This window comes from Carassius gibelio, chromosome B13 (genome assembly GCF_023724105.1).
Source record: "Carassius gibelio isolate Cgi1373 ecotype wild population from Czech Republic chromosome B13, carGib1.2-hapl.c, whole genome shotgun sequence".
NCBI lineage: Eukaryota > Metazoa > Chordata > Actinopteri > Cypriniformes > Cyprinidae > Carassius > Carassius gibelio.
In genome coordinates, this window is record NC_068408.1 from 2,906,988 (window position 1) to 2,927,293 (window position 20,306).

The 20,306-nt window shown below is 34.1% G+C and overlaps 1 protein-coding gene across 3 annotated transcripts in view; it reads left to right on the forward strand.

Moving 5' to 3' along the window:
* The window catches only part of LOC127970035 (AT-rich interactive domain-containing protein 4B), a 62,354-nt gene that overhangs the window by 15,458 nt on the left and 26,590 nt on the right, over window positions 1-20,306 (forward strand). For all 3 annotated transcript variants that reach the window (XM_052572237.1, XM_052572238.1, XM_052572239.1), the window contains exons 3-8: window positions 9,222-9,332; window positions 12,514-12,579; window positions 14,937-15,027; window positions 16,286-16,365; window positions 16,722-16,816; window positions 19,077-19,218. In XM_052572237.1, coding sequence (XP_052428197.1) covers window positions 9,222-9,332; window positions 12,514-12,579; window positions 14,937-15,027; window positions 16,286-16,365; window positions 16,722-16,816; window positions 19,077-19,218 — 585 coding nt within the window. The remainder of the gene's footprint in view (window positions 1-9,221; window positions 9,333-12,513; window positions 12,580-14,936; window positions 15,028-16,285; window positions 16,366-16,721; window positions 16,817-19,076; window positions 19,219-20,306) is intronic.

The following is a 20,306-nucleotide window of genomic DNA, read 5'->3' on the forward strand; positions in this document are numbered from 1 at the left end:
ACTGATTCTGTCATTTACAGCAAAGCCAAGTGAACTTCCGCTTTGCTGTTTTGGATCATTTGTCAACTCTTTAACAGCAGAGTGATTAGAAAGACGAATTAGTTTGGGACAGTTCAGCCAAAAATGAACATTCTGTCAGTAAGTCCCCGTCCACACAGAGATGGAGCTTACCCCAATCTGATCTTTTTTTTCCTCGTCTCAAGAAATATCCGCGTCCACACGAAACCGCAAACTGATGTAGTATACATGCCAGACCACTATGTGGTGCTGTAATTCTGCCACAGAGATACACTAAAAACAGAGAAGAAGATTTGGACTATGCTCATAAACTTTGCGCGTGGTACACAAACGAACATGGAACAATACATTTATTAATCGGTGTTAATGTTAGTTAATAAAAAGACAATCGTTCATGTTTTTGTTGCTGTTACGTGACGTAGAGGTGTCTGACTAGTGGGCAGACGTGGGCTGATGACGTCATCGTTTCAGAAAATATACGGATTAGCCGTCCAGATGAAAACGCAAAGACGACGTTTTCAAATTTATCCACTCTGGGACCCGGTTTCAAAAAATATCGGTTTCACCTTACGAAAACGCTGGATTCGTGTGGACGAAATGCTTATCCGATAAAAAATTTGTGCGTATTCACAGAAATGCGTCTCTGTGTGGACGGGGCCTAAGTTGTTCCAAACCTGTGCTAGTTTCCTCCTTCTGCGGAGCACAAAAGAAGATATTTTGAAGCATGTTATTAATCCGTGTGAGGGAAGCTACTTTTAAAAGTCATGTTACAATATTGCATTACTCCATAAAAGTAACTAGTTACGTTACTTAGTTACTTTTTATGGAAAGTAATGTTATGTTACTTTTGCATTACTTTTTAAATCCGGGCTGGGCATGCATGTTTGTTTTTAATATAGAAAGTTGAATTTTGGCATATGTAAAAGCCCTTTCACACCGAAAGTGAAATGATTAAGTAACTCAGATAATTTCTTGTAAATTAAAAAGTAATGAATTTTCATTTTTAGTTAAACTGTCTCTTTCTAACATCAAATTTATTATTATTAGTTTGTTTTTGTTTTTCATTTTTATTATTCGTTTTTATTTTTATTATCATTTTTTGCTCGCACTAAGTTGACAAATCTAGACCCTAACACTGTAAAAAAACAACAAGGAACTTTCTTTCCATTAACTCAGTGTGTTACTTGCCATTTGTTTGTAATTAATTGTGAAATATATTAGCAGTTTTTGAGTGGATGTCAATGAGCATAAATGTTACATAAAGAGGCTTATGTTTAAGTTTTTGTCTAGCAGTGGCTCAAACAGATGAAAAACAGCCAATTGTAATTTAATTAAGCAATGTGAAATCATATCTAGAGACCAGAATCGCTGGATATATCAGTTTGTCATGTCCGACATCTTAATCGTATTTTCATTCTGAAAGGTCATTTTTATGTTAAGGTTCAGAGAAGCTGCTTTTTTGTTTTTTGTTTCATCAGAATTCAGTGGAAAAAAATGAGGCGGTAACTCTTTTTTAGTTTATTTTTTGATGGGTCATGGTAAGAAATTACACTCATATCTTACCAAAACACGCTCAAGAACGTTAAGGCACTGAGCACTGCGGCTGAGAGGAAAATAACAAGTCGACTTTATTAAAAAATTGTTATTTGAGGTCTTACAGTTTCTCCGGACCAATCCAGAGCTCTTGTAGCAGAACACAATAGATCCATCACTCATTGGGACCGCTGTGGTCGTGAAGATCTTGCCAAACACAAACTTTTCCTCATGTCTTAATATCATTCCTCAGTTCGGCAGTGTGAGAATGCAAGGGGAGGGGGGGGGATTTGGGAAACAGCCTGGAATTGCCAAGGGATGGTCATGTAAACACTCTGCAGCCGCGTGTGTTCCCAGGCGAGCCGCTCTTTAAACTAATGAGGTGTTTATGTTGGAATGAAGTCCCTCTTCCACTGACTTGATCTGCCACTATTGATTTATTGCCATCAATAAAGCCACATATCTCACCTAAAGAGCTCGCACCGTGACACTCACAGGTGAGACTTGTAGAAGACAATCCTTCAGTGCTACAGAACTCATCTGTGAAAGTAAAGCTTGGATTGGAAAACAGATGAAATTCTGATTGGAGCATTAGTTCTGAAATCGCTGATGAATGCTTCGCCATCAATTCTGTTAACGTGGCCAGATGTAAACAACTAAACGCCTAACATATTGTTTAACTGAAGTTCTTCCTCCTCATGTATAGGCGATGTTTTCTCCAGTTGCTTCATTTTGCTATCATTAAGAATAATCACTGCTGGCTGATACATTTCCAGTGTTATGTTTCGCAGTAGCCTTGTCTGAAGGATTTGTGTTTGACAGCTAGGTGTGTGTGTGTATGTGTGTGTGTGTGTGTGTGTGTCAGGGATGGAAATTAAACAAAAATTTTACAAACAAAAATGAACAGCGTAACAACTTACTAACCACAGAGCTAACTTCGAAAAAGTACTTTAAGACTGGAAATAAAATGCATCCCCCTGGACAGCAGTTATTAGACACGCGACCGATAATACTGTTTGTTGGTTTGCTTATAATGCCGTTAAAAACAATAAGATATACACAAACTGTCCATATAATCTAAAATGTGGCAAAATTATGGAGGAAAATGAACTCACCGGGGTTTGACAGAGATGTGACAGTATGCGGAAATTTGTGCATGATAACAAATTCAACTCTTCATGTGATCTTGTATATCATTAGTGCGTGCTATAAAACGTACTGTAATTAACCAACAAATATATCACTCCGCCGACAGCACTAACTTCAGCTGCAAACACTGAACTGGGAACAACACCGTTGTTGGTTTTGAGGCTAAATATCTCTCGAGTCTCGACATCCTTTATTAAACACACCAGATGAGCAAAGTTGCATTATGGAAAGATGAATATTTTAACAAGTATCATTACAGTGGCTTCATTGTTGTTTATAAGTGCAAAGTCACGTTGAGCATTGTGGGTTTCCCTGGTGGTATACTCTGCAGATTTTGTAGGGCCACATTAAATCTGCATTTTTTTTTCCCGTTTCAATTTCTCTGGACTCCATTGTAATGGTTAAATTACATTTTATTAATCAAAAAGCATGTACAATTTATGTAACAATTTGTTTTCCTTAAAACACCAAATTCTCTGGTTTCCATCTTAATATTCTAATCAAAATTCAATTCATAAAAGCAATTTTATTTATTCATTTGTTTATAATAATAGTGCCCTATGAATTGTTTTTGTTGTATTTTACATATTCTGGTAATTAAATGAAAGCATAAAACAAATGTATTTTATCTTTTAATCAAATAAGTTAGACAAACAATGTGCTGCACAACAAGGAACAATAATTGTGTAGCTAGTCCTTAAAAATTAAAGCTTAAATGATGATACTGTACAATAGTGATATGACAAAGTTTCAGGTAAAAAAATGACTTTTTTGACAGTTGGCTGTGAATTCATTTAAGTTTCTGTGTGTATATGACAATAGGTTTTGTCAAATGAAACTGTAAAATGGTTATGAAGCAACTGGAGATGATGTTTCCATATTCACTGGAGAGCTGACTGTTGTTTCTCTGAGCGTGTGAGGACTGATGGCAGTCATCTAAGAGCAGATTGTCAGGGCCGTTTGTGTGATGTTAATGAACATCTGTGGTGTGTCTGCTGGTGCCCCGTCAGGCCGAGAGCCACAGGATGGGCCAGCGGAGCAGAGCAGGCTGGGTACTTCACTCTTTGGCAGCGCCACCGTTCCTTCAGGAGACTGAGAGAGTTTGTGATGATCAGCGGCTCGCCGTGTGGGAAGCTGGGAAACCTTGCGGAAACGAGATCTGTTATGCATTGGAAGGAAATTGTATGTACAACTTAATATCAGAAAACTAATTTAAAAATGTTCTAGAAGGAAGTTGTTAATAGTACCTGAATTAAATGATTTTCATGCCGTTCGTTGGTTCTCAATTTTACATTTTAAAGGGGAAATGCTCGTTTTCACTCAATATCCTGTTAATCTTGAGTACCTATAGAGTAGTACTGCATCCGTCATAACTCCAAAAAGTCTTTATTTTTATTATATTCATAAGAGAAAGAAAGTCTGTACCGATTTTTCCCGGAAAAACACGACCGGCTGGAGGCGTTACGTGTGGGCTGAGCTAAAGAATCACGAGCGTCAGTAGGCTTTTGTGTTGAGAGCATGTGGAAACTGTGACATTACCGTGAGGAAAAAAACATCATCCAAAACAAACCATGGCTAACAGTCAGATTCAGCGTATATTTATGATCCAGAATCAGATCCAGAGGCTGAAACTGAACGAGAGCAGCATCAGCAACGACTCGCTCCGAGCGGGGCTCGAACCCGGGTCTCCGGCATGGGAGGGTACGCACTAACAAGGAGGCAGAGATATTTGAAGCAGTTTTACTCACCGCCTGCGGTTCCAACACACGATCGTGACCCTTTTTCGTTGGGACTGCATCATCCTTAAGAAATAAACGATGTGCAAATCCGTCGTCAAACTGGACTTGTTTGTAAAACAAGCATCTTCGAAATGCAGGGAACAAACACAAACACTTGCACAACTCCGTTGATGCTCTGTAAAAATAAACTCTATCCACTGGTCCCTTAATGCTGTTTCTCTTTTGGTAATCTGTGCAGGGTTGTCTTGCCCTGGCAACCAAAAACACACTTCTTTTGTGACTTTTTGCGACGCTCTCGCTCTGATCAGTGAAGTCTGTTGTGCTCTCAGTGCTCTGCTATACAGGAGCGCGCTCTTCCGGCAGAAGTGCCTCAGGACCCATATAAGGAAATTCCGCTCCATCTAACGTCACACAGAGCCATACTTGAAAAAAACTTTCCGAAACTTGTGAGAAACCGGAAGGAGTATTTTTGGAACAGAAATACTCCTTCAAACGTACAACTTAATTTTTGAAACTTTGTCCATGTTTAGCATGGGAATCCAACTCTTTAACAGTGTAAAAAACTCAGTATGCATGAAATAGCATTTCACCCCCCCCCCCTTTAATATCAAATACTTAAAAAACTGTAAAGTCCAAGACTGCTACTGAATCTATAGCATGGAACATATGATATAGTGACCCTAAAAAGAATGATTCTTATGAGTCACTAAGTTCCTTTTAGTGAATCAAAAGCACTTGAATCAGCCAGGGCTGCGTTTCCCCAAAGCATCGTATGCCTGTGCGTAGCTCCATTCGTGACAATGGTTCTAAAATCAACTTAAGCTTACGATGCTTTTGGGAAATGCAGCCCAGAAGAGTAAGGATGGAAGAAAATATCGATGCATGTGAGTATTGCGATATTTTGTTTGGTGAGACTGATTGAAAACATTTAAATTTTAACCATTTAAATTAATTAAACAATTTAGCTATGTGACATTATAATATAAAACCAATACTAAAATATTTAGAAAAACATCCTTGTTATTGCACAAAGTTCTGTTTTTGTTTGAATTACCATTTTATGTGTTTTATAATAATTTGAAAACTTTTAATGTATGCAATAATATAAATCCATTAAACGACAACACCATTTGATCTAAAGGTATCAAACCAAATGTAAAATATACAGAATATTATTCAGTTTAATGCACAAGGCTTAGTTTTTCAGATTATGCTTTTATTGTTTTTATATAAATTATTGAATCTATATTTTTCAAATGTTTTATATACTGTAAACAAATTAATTAAACCGACACTATTTTAGATAAAGGTATAAAACCAACTGTTATATATTCAGAATATTATTATTCATAATGCACAAGGCTTGGTTTTTCAGATTATGTCTGTATTGTTTTGTTATTGTTTTATTATATATTATATATATATTTATTACATATTGCCTGTATATATATATTTACAGGTGCTGGTCATATAAATAGGATATCATCAAAAAGTTGATTTATTTCACTAATTCCATTCAAAAAGTGAAACTTGTATATAATATTCATTCATTACACACAGACTGATATATTTAAGATGTTTATTTCTTTTAATTTTGATGATTATAACTGACAACTAAGGAAAATCCCAAATTCAGTATCTGAATTGAAAAGGTTCAATATTGAAGACACCTGGTGCCACACTCTAATCAGCTAATGAACTCAAAACACCTGCGAAGCCTTTAAATGTTCTCTCAGTCTAGTTCTGTAGGCTACACAATCATGGGGAAGACTGCTGACTTGACAGTTGTCCAAAAGACGATCATTGACACCTTGCACAAGGAGAACAAGACACAAAAGGTCATTGCAAAAGAGGCTGGCTGTTCACAGAGCTCTGTGTCCAAGTACATTAATAGAGAGGCGAAGGGAAGGAAAATATGTGGTAGAAAAAAGTGTTCAAGCAATAGAGATAACCTGGAGAGGATTGTGAAACAAAACCCATTCAAAAATGTGGGGGAGCTTCACAAAGAGTGGACTGCAGCTGGAGCCAGTGCTTCAAGAACCACTACACACAGACGTATGTAAGACATGGGTTTCGGCTGTCACATTCCTTGTGGTTAGAGAGTTTGACTTCTATCCCTAGGGTTGTGGGTTCGAATCTCGGGCCGGCAGTACCAAAACTTAGGTGCCTTTGAGCAAAGCATCGAAACCCCAACTGCTCCCTGGGCGCCGCAGCATAAATGATGCCCACTGCTCTGGGTGTGTGTTCACTGCTCTGTGTGTGTGTGCACTTTGAATGGGTTAAATGCAGAGAACGAATTCGGAGTATGGGTCACCATACTTGGCTGAATATCACGTCACTTTCACTTCACACCCCATCTGTCTGTCTGTCTGTCTGTCTATCGTTCTATCTTTCTGTCATCTGACTCTATATATCGTTCTATTCTTCTATCGTTCTATTCATTTCTGTGATTACAATTACGGCAATTAAATTAATAATTTAAAAATTTAATTTATTTATATTTAAAGGCAATGGAAGTTCTGTGTGTTCGAATGGCTTTTTGCAGGTTTCTTTTTGGGTTTTATTGTCTTTTCTGCTGTGGTCACCCCAGTGCATGTAGTGTTTTGTGTCTGATGGCAGTTAGAGCAGAAAACACATGCTGTCATGCTGTTCATCATGTGATCATCAGAATCATTAACTCTTCTGTGGTGTAAGGCTCTTGTCATCTGGCAGTCGGTGGTTTGTTTAAGCTGGGAGTTTAAACTGAGCAGCTGGCTTTAATTTACTGACACTCTGGAGCTAGTATGATGGGTTTTTTCTGTTCAGTTCAATGCAACAGCTGCATGAAAAGACTGAGTGTTTATGTTAAAGCACCTTCCGATTCAGTTTCAGTTCAGGGAGTCACAACACGACTGCAAAACAATTCTTCATGCATGCAAGTTTTTCAGCAGTGGCATAGGGACAGAAATGTTTTAACGAACAATAAGCAGTATATTTATTGCAGTTTTTATTAAAGGGGAGATGACTGGACTTCAAAAGGACTTCAGAAAGATAGCAGCATCATTGTTCTTTTTACACCGAGATTGGTCGGTCCATTAGTAAAATCTATTGACTTTAGCATTACATGTCAATGGTGATTGTTCAAAAATGGGGGAAAAGCACTTTTCTCCAAAGTTTGCATGCCTGTAACTCAGAGAGTATTAAAGATATCAGAAATACATTTAGGATATTGTGTCTTACCAAACCTTTCTTTAGGCATATATTTTCAAGACCCTGTATCATTCAGTCCCAGTGTTATGGGGATCTCAATGCAGCTTCATGTTCAGACTATTGAATTTTACCCATTTTCAGTGGACGAAAACCAAATTTTGTTCACTTTGTATACAGCTGATGCTTAATATAATCTAAAGAACGATGTCTGAATAATTAATACTGTTGAAACTAGAATTGTAGCTTGGGTGCCTCTATCAAAACAATTCCATAGAATTGTAAAAATGAGAATCAAGATACTACTTTTGTTTTACCCAGCCATATAATTTGACTCTTTGGTTAGAAATGTAATCTCGGTTCTCAAGACAAGTCTAGCTTTTTAAAGAAAAAAACTTGCTTTTGTTTTCAAAAACCATAAAAATACTCAGTAAAGTAGTTACATTTTAAGTATTGATTAAAGATTTAGAATAAGGTTTTGCCAAATAAGACTTTTAATATGTGCTTTAAGTAATAATAAACAGCCAATATAAGATAAAATAAAAAAAAAATGACAAAAACACCAGAGTTGCTAAATCTTTAACCGAAATTAAAATTAAACTTCTGTATCAGTGATACTAAAATAAAACTGATTCACCAATTTCTGACATTCCAACACAATACAAAACTTAGTTTTATATACATAGTTTTATTTTATTTTCTGAATGTTTGCTTAAATATTACCTGCATTAATAGAATTAAGTTGAAATACTTAAAAACCAGCAAGCATTGCTATTATTATTTTCTTTAATTTGCTGTTTATATTTGTTTTATTGCTTGTAATTTGTCTTTATTCGTTTTGTTTTAATGACGATTTCTTTAAACAATTGAAGGGTGTAATGTTTTTAATTAAAGTAGGAGGCTGTTATTTCACATTTGATTACTTTTGTGTTTATTGTCTCTTGGGTTTTCTGAATGTTTTCTTGAAAAGACAAGATGAAAACCAAGTTTGTTTACATTTTATGTTGCTTGCAATTTTGAGGTATTTTTTCATTCCATTTTTTAGTATTTATAATATCTAATATTATATTGTGTGGCTGCTGCTATTTAACTTCAGGAGTGTGTTTAGTAGGCCAACAGCCTTTTGCTGTTGTATTTAAAATTAATATTGTGGCAAACAGCTTTGTTATTTTCTTCACGCTAGCTTTTTTCCTGTAGCAATAATCAGATAACTCCTGATGCATTTTAATGTCAAACGGTTTCCATATTCCAGATTCAGACGTTGCTACACCATTACAGCCTCAGTGTTTTCTTATGGCTTCATTTTTCTTGCCCTAGTTCTCATGGTTTTGTTTCCTAGAAGTATTCTGATTGCTAAGAGGTTTACAGCGGTATGCATGCATCTTCATGATGGGTCTCCAGCACACGTTGTTGTAGTTGTATTTTTATGTAAAGTGAATGGAGTCATTGCAGCAGACTTTCACTCGGGTCGAGGGTGATTGAACTGTGCTTTAGTGCCCTGAACACTCGTTTCTCCAGATCATACGACTGATCTTACATGCTTGAACAAACGGCCAGTGAAACTGATGCATGTTTTGTGTGTTTGTTGTTGTTCAGACACTGGAGGAGCCTCCTTACCTGACCGTCGGCACTGACGTGAGCGCCAAATACAGAGGGGCCTTCTGTGAGGCCAAGATCAAGACCGCCAAGAGACTCGTCAAAGCAAAGGTGAGCCGCTGTTTCTGCTGCTCGCGATCATTTGAAGACATGTTCTGAATGTGTGGATGATCAATGATTAGAAAACACTTTTATGCATGTTTGACAAGTCAGAAATCAACACAGTGCATAAAGACAGAGGTCTGTTTATTTTTGTTATTCATCCCTGCTTTTGAAAGTAAGCAGCCCAATGCCAGCCCAATGTTTCGAAATTATTTAAACATATTTGATTAAAAAACAAAAAAGTCTCTATATTTGATTTTCAAGTCTCTTCTGCTAAACAAGGCTGGCTCAAAATTACAGGGAAAACTGTGAAACATTATTCTAGTTTAAAACGTGTTTTCTTTGTGAATGCATCGTGAAATGGAATTCCCTCCCGCAATAGAAAATGAATTTTCAGCATCAGTACTTCAGTCACGTGATCTTTCAGAAATACTGATGCGCTGCTCAAGAAACATTTCTGATTATATTATTTATTGAAAATTGTTGTGTAAAGTGAAAGTTGGAATATAGAAAAAAGGTCTATATATAATTCTTTACGGTCACTTTTGATCAATTTAATGCATCCTTGTGGAATAAAACAAATAATTTATTTTAAAAATATAAACAATGTGTTTGGAGAGCAAATGGAGTCCCGTAATGAATGTGTTTTCATTGCTCTCTCTCTCTCTCTCCTCTCATGTGTTTCTCCTGATGTCTCTCTCTCTCTCTCTCTCTGATGTTTTATAATTCCTCTCTCATAGTCCTGAAATATGATTAGCTGGCTGCTCACAGACCAGAGACCTTGTTCAAGGTTGTAATCGTATTCCTGCTATTGAACTTCTGATGACATCATTGCATCTCTCTCTCTCTCTCTCTCTCTCTCTCTCTCTCTCTCTGTTTATGCATTAGAAGAAGAGTTTTTACGTCGCACATTCACTCTTTCAGATTGTCAGAGAAATCCAAGCAGAGCATTGGAGCTGTGGATGCATGTGTTTGAAACGTGTTCTGTTGATAGAAACATCTCTTTGAGATAATGTGATGTAGCTGTCTGACCTTAAGTTTTAATTATTATTATTATTATTAATATTATTATAATTTCATTCCTCCATGCGTCCTGGTCCTGACTCTGTCTGTGATTAGGGTTTTTTGTGTCTGTGTGTGATCAGAGCTTCATCAGACACAACTGCCACGAGAAGCTGAAGTGTGAGATTTATTATCTCCTGTGATGACGAGACACACACACACACACACACACACACACACACTCTTCTCTCAACACAGCACTTGTGAGCTGGAGTAATGGACTTCACAGTTAATGGACCTTCTGATATTATTAGTACATCAATGCAATCATATAATCAATGAATTTACATTTTATTAATATTTCCGTTTATGGGGTTATCTCCGAACAGTATTAGACATTTTATGAAGATGTTTGATTTTCTTAAAGAAATCATAAAAAAAAAAAAAAATCTGAAATAATAATTCTTAAACGTGTCTGCTAAATGCATACATTTAAGTTATAATAAATATAATAATATTATATTATATTATTAAAAAAAAATATACAACTATAAAAATTATTTAACCATAAATTAGAAAAAAAAAAACATGAAAATGTGAAATTTAAAAATGAAAAAAAAAATACTAATAAAAGGGTCCACTAAAACCATAAATGCAAATATAATAAACTTGTTTTACTGAAATAAAACACAACTATAAATAATTAAATTCAATTCAAGTTTATTTGTATAGCGCTTTTTACAATACAAATCATTACAAAGCAACTTTCCATAAATTGTTTCTACAATATTTAGTAGTAGCTTATAAGTGGTGACTGTCAGTTTGTGCACGAATGACAGGATTTGTAGAAAAATTATTACAAGACTTAGTCAGCCAGATGATGAACATTATTAATATTATTAATAATTAATAATAATTATATGATGCAGTCACACATTTAGCAATAATTGTTAGTTCTGTTTGTTGATTCAGGGTTAGCATCATCTGAGGTCCTCTGAGGGTCAGCATCATCTCTTCTCAGGTGTTCTGGATCCAGACTGGAGCTTGTGTAAATCCCGTGGCAAAAACATAGGAACAAATAGAGACATCATTAGCATAGCTGCTGTTCCAACCAAGTAAAATTAGTTTAACCCAAGCTAATGAATAAGAATGCACATTTGATCAGATGCAACTACACTCACAAATAAAAGATACATTATTCGAATGCTTGGCGAAAGAGATTGTGTCTGAACCCCGAACATTATCAGGAAGGCTATTCCAGAGTTTGGGAGCCAAATGTGAAAAAGCTCTACCTCCTTTAGAGGACTTTGCTATCCTAGGAACGACCAAAAGTCAAGCGTTTTGTGACCTTAGGGTGCGTGATGGGTTGTAACGTACAATCTATAAAATAAATATTATTTTATATAAAATAAAATAATACAATTTATAAAATTTACTAAAATATGAATTATAACAAATTATTAAAATAAATCACAAAAATAATTTATCAAAGTGTCTGCTAAATGCATAATGTAAATATAATAAACTTAGTTTAGAAAACTTCTTATTTTATTAAAATAATACAATAAAAAATCATAAAATGAATTAGTCAATTCAGAAAAATATGTTCTACTTGAAGAAAAAAAAATTGCATTATTTGATTACTTATTAAATTCTATATTTATGCCTTTTAATGCATTTATGTTTTCAAAACTCCTTGCTTTGCAGTTTTCAGTTTATGCATTACCTGGGAATCGAACCTGTGGCTTTGGTGTTGCTAGCGAACGCATCATTAAACTCTGTTGTTTTGCTTTTCTATTGGTGCAGTTCAGTAAATCTTCTTCCTGTCATTCACTTTCAACTTCCTCCAGGAACGTTTCAGTCGAATTCATACTCCAGTTTGTGAATCCAAAAGATTCAGAGTCTTAATTCTGCAGTTTTGCGCAGCCTGATTTGTGGCGTCTCACAGTGTTGTGGGTATTTATGGAAATATGACATCTTGTTCCTGCATTTTTATCCCATCCTCGTGCACAGCATGTTTTGTCCGCCCCACTTTCAGTGTAATCCTCTTCTGTGATTCAGTGACAGGGACCCTGGGCTCGCTCTGGTGGGGTTTATCTGCCTGATATGAGCGATCGATGCGTCTTGGCCTTTAGGGAAAGCCCTTCCATGTTTACTGTCCTCACTGACTGTGTGCGGCTCTTTCCAGGTCACCTTCAAACCCAGCTCGTCCACTGCAGAGGTGCACGATGAACACATCAGAGGACTGCTGAAGGTAAGAGCCGGTCTGCCTCCTGCTGCACACATACAGGCTTGTTTGATCAGGTTCAGAAGACACCGTGTCTTAAGGGAATAGTTCAAGCAAAAAGGAAACATTTCTCATAATTGACTCACCTTTCAAGATCAGGATGAGTGTGTTTCTTCATCAGATTTGGGGAAATGTAGCATTGCATCAGTGTCTCATCAATGGATGCTCTGCAGTGAATGGGTGCCGTCAGAATGAGAGTCTGATAAAAACATCACAATAATAATCCACAGCACTCCAGTCCATCAGTTAATGATCCTGATGATTAAAAACTAAATTAATTTAATCAAAAAATATTGTTTAGCATTAACAAGTACAGTTACTAATAACATTACTCGTTTATTTCTTGTATTCTTGGCTGGAGCTGGAGTTGGGAAGCATTCAAAATTTGCTTTTATTAACAACACTAATGTGCAAAAGTTAATTTTAATATGAAAAATTATATTCTGCTCTCATTAAATGTCCCATTTATTCTTTGTATGGTATTAAACTGAACTGACGGACAACATCGGAGAATAAAAATGGAGCGCTCTTTACTTTAAATCACTCGCAAATTGAACAAAAGTTCAGGCACTTTGTGACTTTTCTTACTTCAAACACATGAAAAGTGCAAAGCTTTGACAGCATTTGATTTCCTGATGATTTCATATTTTATAAAAGTGATTTTATAATATCAAAATATAAAGCAAAAATGTGCAAATGAAGGACTAAGTGCTCCTCAGCTGCCATCTACTGGTTATAGTTTCAGTTTGCTGTCTTTTTACATTTTTACTGGATAAAGAAAGTCTAAAGTATCACCAGAGGACAGAAGACATGGAGGAGATTGTGTGATGTTGGATTAACAGCAGAATCTTGATTATGTCCATCATTAGAGGCCTTGCACATCAAATACAGTATGATACAGAAGCTGTATAAGACTAAAGAATCTCCACGTACAGTAAAAGCATCACATCTGTCAAGATAAAGCCGCTCTGATTTCTCTCTGATAATCCTCTGTTTCATATTGATGCGGTTTATATTTTTCTCTTTTTTCGCTCAGTCATTTGTTTGAACATCTCCTGGCAGAGCAGCCGCTGCATCTGTAGCTGTGATTATGAATATGACAGTAATTATTCTGCGCCGGCTGCCATCAGCTCATCAGAAAACATCTCAATGATGTCTGGCTGAACTGTTTGCTTTTTGAGTGCTTAGCAATTCTCCTTCAGAGAGAAATAATAACAAATGTGCTCATGAGTGTCTTTACAAGCAGACGTCTTAAGAGCTGCACGGGCTGGAAGAGGAGAAAACAGACTAGATTAATACTCACAGCTACATATTTATTCACAGAATCACAAGTCTGATCTGTCACGCTTGAAACACAAGCAATAAAACTGCAAACTATGGTAAAATGTTTGTATAATTTGAAGATCTTCACAATCAAAAAACTGAAAAAGGAGGAAACTGAATTATATTTGGCAGGAAGAAAAATCTGGATATATCCTAAAATATTGATTTAAAAAAAAATTTATTAATTTATTTTCATTTTTAATACATTTCTAATTTTAATTCTCATTGGTTATTCTTATTTGATTTGTGTTACTGTAATAGTGTTCTTAATAATGAAAAAAACATTAATTATATAATAAGAAATTAGTACAGTATTGTTGTATTATTAAATATCTTTGCAATAAAATTGAAAATCAGAATTGTATTGAAATTTTATATAAAGGCAGTATTTAGCAGATACTACCATGACATGTAAATACAGTATAAATGTATATCATTTTTTTTATTTATTAATTTAATTTGCATTGCACTAATATTAATAATCAGATTAACTTACAACATGTTACAACATTTTTAATAGCGCTTGCTCTCTTCATGCACTGGAAAACCTTTTTATTTTTGTATTACACTCATATTAATCACATTAATTGTCAAGAGAATATTATTAAAAAATAATAATAATAATAATAATAATAATTCAATGGTGCTAAAATAAGCTTTCTTTCTTTATGCATGTTATTTTACTGTATTGATTAATTTTTGTGGCGGATCTGGACATGTTTTTGACAGGTTTCTGTGTAATGTGTCTTTATATGAATATGTTAATCATTCAGAATCATCTGATAGCATTACTTCACAATGATATGTCCATGGTATTTTACTGTAAAGGTGACGTGAGAGTCCCTCACAGAGCGTTAATCTTCTGATAATGTCAGTCTGTTTATCTCCAGTTTGAGTGTTTTAACACCCGCTGGGGCATGAATCCAGTTCCAGCTGGTCAGGAGCGCAGAAACCCTGTGAATACGAGTGTTTGTGTGTGTGTGTGTGTGTGTGTGTTTTAGGTGGGCGCTGTGGTGGAAGCCAGGAACCCAGATGGGGTCTATCAGGAGGCCACCATCAACAAACTCACTGATGCTAGTCTGTACACCGTCGGTAAGAGCACCACATCTCCTCTCATCTCATCCAACACTGCACGTCTTCAGCTGCTTATGTGTCTGAGACCGAGATGGAAACACCACTTCCATCCTCGTTTTATGGTTTACTTTAGTTTATAGCTTCATATGTGAGAGCAGTACAGTCAATCTGAGATCATCTCAGGGCTCAATAATTAAAATATACATTATTTTATGAGGATTATAATTAATTAACTTATGTATATGCATTATTTAAAGAAAAGGTTATTATATATAAATATACTATTATAATTAATATTTTATTTATATATATATTTGTCAATTACATTTTTGTAAAAAAAAATATATAAAATTAATACATTTTTTAAATAAATAAATATAAATAGAATAGTGTGTTAGTATATAATATGCACACTGGTATATTTATAAAAAAATATTTTAATATTATATAATATATATTACTATTTTATTTAAGTTAAATGAAAACTTTTTTTAAATTAGTTTAAAAATAAAGTAAGTAAAAAAATAATTATTTGTAGTATATTCTTTATATGGTTAATGATTTCTGTAATATTCAACTAATGTTATATACAGACTTTTTTTTTGCCACACTGATCCGTGACAATAGTCATCAACATATATTTTGTATTTGTGTTAAATATATACCTATGACAATTAAAACAGCCATTTTTTTCTATGCATGTTAGTGAGAACCATCACAGGATTTGTGTCCCTCAGCATCATAAATGAGATCTGTGTCCATCTCTCACAAAAACATAAAACAAAGTGATTTCATGCCTCATATGTATTTTATATTTGATGTCTTAATATGAATATAATCCACACATGCATCTTCACATGGAGAGAAAATGAACTTGATGCGCTCTGGATGAGTCACAGCAGATGTTTCTCTAGCAGATGGTTTGGATCTGACTGTCGTTCTTTCAGTTCAATTTAAATCATATTGTATGTCGCAGCTCTTAAAGAAGCTACAAGCCAAATGGTGATTTACTCAGAGTTTTATTGTTCATAAACGCATGAAATGGACTCTCTTCAGCCGTTTACACAGAAACTGTGCCGGAAGTGCATCAAGAACCAGAGTACTGATTAAATCAATAAGTGATTCAGTTGAGAAGGAGGCCTGTGAGTTCACTGTGAGTTTCTCATTACAGCTGAAGAGCGGTGGGCGGCTCTTTTAAAGCACCGGCTTTTCTTAACTCTGTCCTGAGTGTTTGTGCATCTGATAACTCCTCTCTCTTTCTCTCTCCTGGGCTTAGTGTTTAATGACGGTGATGAGAAGACCCTCAGGCGCTCGTCTCTCTGCCTGAAAGGAGCGCGACACTTCGCTGAGAGTGAGGCAAGTCTGCTTTCTGCTTTCTCATTGGTTTAGATCGCTAGCAGACTCCTGTACATCACATCCTGTTCTGGACACTAATATCATTTAAGATTGATTTCTATTAAAGATGAACAGACTTTCAGACATACGCTCAGATGATCTTGAACATATATAAAAAAAAATTAAAAAGTTAAATTTTATTAATCGGATAAAAAAATTAAAGTTTTTGCTTGCATGATGTATGTGTGTGTTTTGTTTTGTGTTATATTCACAATTTCTATTATAAATCGATATATTTCATATTTCACTAGTATTTTTATGGGCTTTATTTATATTTTAGCACTGGCTGGTAAATCTCATGTCTGTTTCTCTTCCAGACGCTCGACAGGCTTCCTCTGACGAACCCCGAACACTTCGGCTCTCCTGTTATCGGTAAAAAAGGAAACCGCGGAGGCCGACGCTCCAATCCCATGTGAGTGTTATGTTTAGCAATATGTTTTGCAATTGAATCACGTAAAGCAAAGTGCTGCTGGAAGTTATTGACACGTTAGTCTGATAAAGATACATGCACCAGTGAGGAAATAATGTCATGGATCCTTGACAAGCATTTTTCCCTGCTTTCAGTAGAAATATTAAGCTAAATTGACTTTACGTCAATGTTATTTTAACATTATCTTTACACTTTTATAGTATTCATTCATGTTTTGAATTGGCTTTAATTTTAGTTTTAGTTTGTTTAATAATTGTATTTGCTTTTGTCCTTTATGTTTTATATGTATTTCTATATAGCTTTCTATTTTTTCAGTTTAACTAATTTTAGCATTTATATATACAGTATAATTGTTTTTTTTTATGTTTTAAATGTGCATTTATTTGTGTATTTTCATATTAGTTTTAGTTTAAGTTGTACTCATTTTGATATTTTCACATAGCTTTATTCATTATTATAGTACTTCAACTTCGACTTATTTAAAATGTTGAATATTTTCGTGCACTATATTTTATTTCAACTTTATTTCAATTACCGTGAATGGTTTTAATAGTTTTAATTTTAAAAGTAATTTTAGATTATAATAATAGTTGTAATTGTTTTTTAACACTGATTGAAGCAAAATTGCCAAATGTATAATTACATAAACTTTATCTTTCCTTCTTAATTAGCAAATCTTTGCTAGTTTATCAGTTTCTTTATTTCCATAGTGTTTTTTTCTTTCTTTTTTTTCGTATTTATATAGTAATAGTGTTTTTTAAGGAATTAAATTTATTTTATTTATTTCAGTTTTAGTCTAAGTTTGAGTAATTTTACGTGCTTTTGTAATTTTTTTTTATATTTCCACATAGCTTTAGTACTTATTCATTTCAAATGTTCATTAAAATTTTTCATGCAATATTTATATTTCATTGTATTTTAACTTTTATTTTTCTTAAATTACCACAATTTTTTTTTAATTGTTTAAATTTTTTCATTTTCTTTTAATAATTTCATAATAGTTTTATAATATAATAATAGTTTTCTTCCATTTTTTTTTTTTTTGTGCCATTGCTGGAAGCAAAATTGCAAAATGTAAAAGTTGCATAAAGTTTATTTTTCTTATGTAATTAGCACTTTTTTTTTTTTTTTGGTATTTTCTATTTTTCGAAAAACTATGACGAGAGTCTTTTGCACACGAGTGCAGGTTTTCTTGGATTTGTTTGGTGGTTTGAGTGAGCAGGAGTCCCTGTGGTTTATCAGGTCATGTTTATTCGTGATGCAGGCTGTTGATTGGCTCGTTTAAGGCTAACAAGATTGGCTCTCTTGGCGGTGAGTTGTAGTGTCGGATGTTAATTGAGAGCGGCCGTCGAGTCACGCTCCATATCCAGTATTGGCAAGTGAGAAGCTCGTCAGCTCACAGAGCCTAATTACTGATTATCTTCATCAGAACACGCGAGCAAAAGAAAAGCAGCGTCTTCTATTGTGCCGCTGGGATATAGGTGATGCTTATCGTTCTGTGAGTGGGTCGATTGAATCATGTTTAGCTTTATCTGGCTCTCCATTAGAGACGGTTCTTCACTGTCTGAACGCCAAATTAAGATGCACTTGTGTGTTTGCAGTCATTGAACTGAATTTGATGAAAGAAAGAAACTCTGGTCGACTTCGTGATTTATTTTTGTTGGTTTGTTTCTTTATTGTCATGGCAACCCTACTAGCATTGAAAAGCAGAATCTGAAACGGAAGTGTTGATTGGTTAAAATAATTAACTTTTTTTTTTAAATTTCAAGAACTTTTAATTGCAGTTCATATTGTTTCACAATGTTACATTTAATTTCAAATTGCCTTAAAATTAATTATATGCTGAGTCAGTCTTATTGTCAAATTATTGTACTATAAAACAAATGTAATAGATAATAATAAAGTTGTAATGCAAAAATATCATAGTAGTTCTTAATTTTTAATTTATCTAAAAATATATGTAATTTTCTGTATGCAAAATATAGTGTCGTCTTTTTTATTTTGGTCAAATGTGATTTGAACATGATTCCATGAGTCATATCTTACATTTTTCAATCGCATAAATGTAAAATGAGGTATTATTATTGCAGCTTTTAAAAAAACAGATTCTGTTGTGTAGATCAGCAGCGATATTTCTCTCTGAATTTTAAATCTGTTCTTGTGTCATCGGGGATATTAATATAACTCAAGCACCTTTCAATGTGTTGTTATTTACACATTAACCCATGATCTTGTACCACAGTCAAGAAGAGGAGTCATCTTCATCATCTAGTGAGGAAGAGGAGGGCGATCAGCAGCAAAACGAAGAGCTTTATGGCAAAGTGGTGTGTGTGGATGGAGTCGTCACGATTGACAAGAAGAAATCCACGTGGTATCCTGCGCTGGTGAGTCACCACTGCTGCTCACAGAGCAAAGATCAAGCCTTTGTGCGAAGTACAACTCTATATTACGGTTCGTTTTTGTTTGTTCGTTTTCTAAAAAGCATATTTACATTAAATTTGAACTATATTAATTAATTGCTAAAATTACAAAAACTAATATAAACATTAAAGGCTAATTAAATCCTTTTAATTATTAGTTATGTGAAAATAAAATAAATAAAATACTCAAACTAAAAAAAATTTTTTTTTGTAGTATAAATTTATACTTTGTGTGTATATGCAGGCGCATATATATATATATATATATATATATATAAATATATATATATATATATATATATATATATATATATATATATATATATATATATATATATGTATATATATATACGTTACGATTAATCGCATGATCGTAATGAGTTAACTCGTGACTAATCGCAACTTAATTGCATATTTTTATCTGTTCTTTTATCATTGCATTTGTATTTAAAAAAAAATTGGGTACAGAAACCAAAAGAATATGTAATGTTAGTTTACTTAACAAAAAGTTTTTGTTACTTTCACTGTTAATTTTTGTGCTCTGTGGTACATCATATTATATTTAATAGCATTATAGTTGCTCCAATGCAGCGTCTCAGTACTGTAATTACAAGACATTTTGCTGTAAAAATGCTGGGAACCACTCGTTACATAAGTATCCGCTATGAATATTGAATGTTAAGCATTATATTAATTGCATGCATATATATCTTGTAGACATCCTTAATCTCTAATAACTCCCTTCTGCTGTCTGTTGTTCTGTTATAGGCAGTGTTTCTTTGTCTGAACATGAGTACAGGAGCGCAGTTATAATCCCTAATAATTATTATAATTCTAATATTATAGAAAATGTAATAATTATGTAAAATTATATTAAAATAAATGTGTATTAAAAGTATATTTTAAAAGTATATTTCAATTTCTTTATATACTTTTTACACTGAATTCAAATTATGCTGTATTTGAATCGTTCACTTTTTCAAATCCTTATTTTGTGCATAAATATATTATTTATATTGTCTATGTTTTTTACTTGCATGTAATATTAAAAT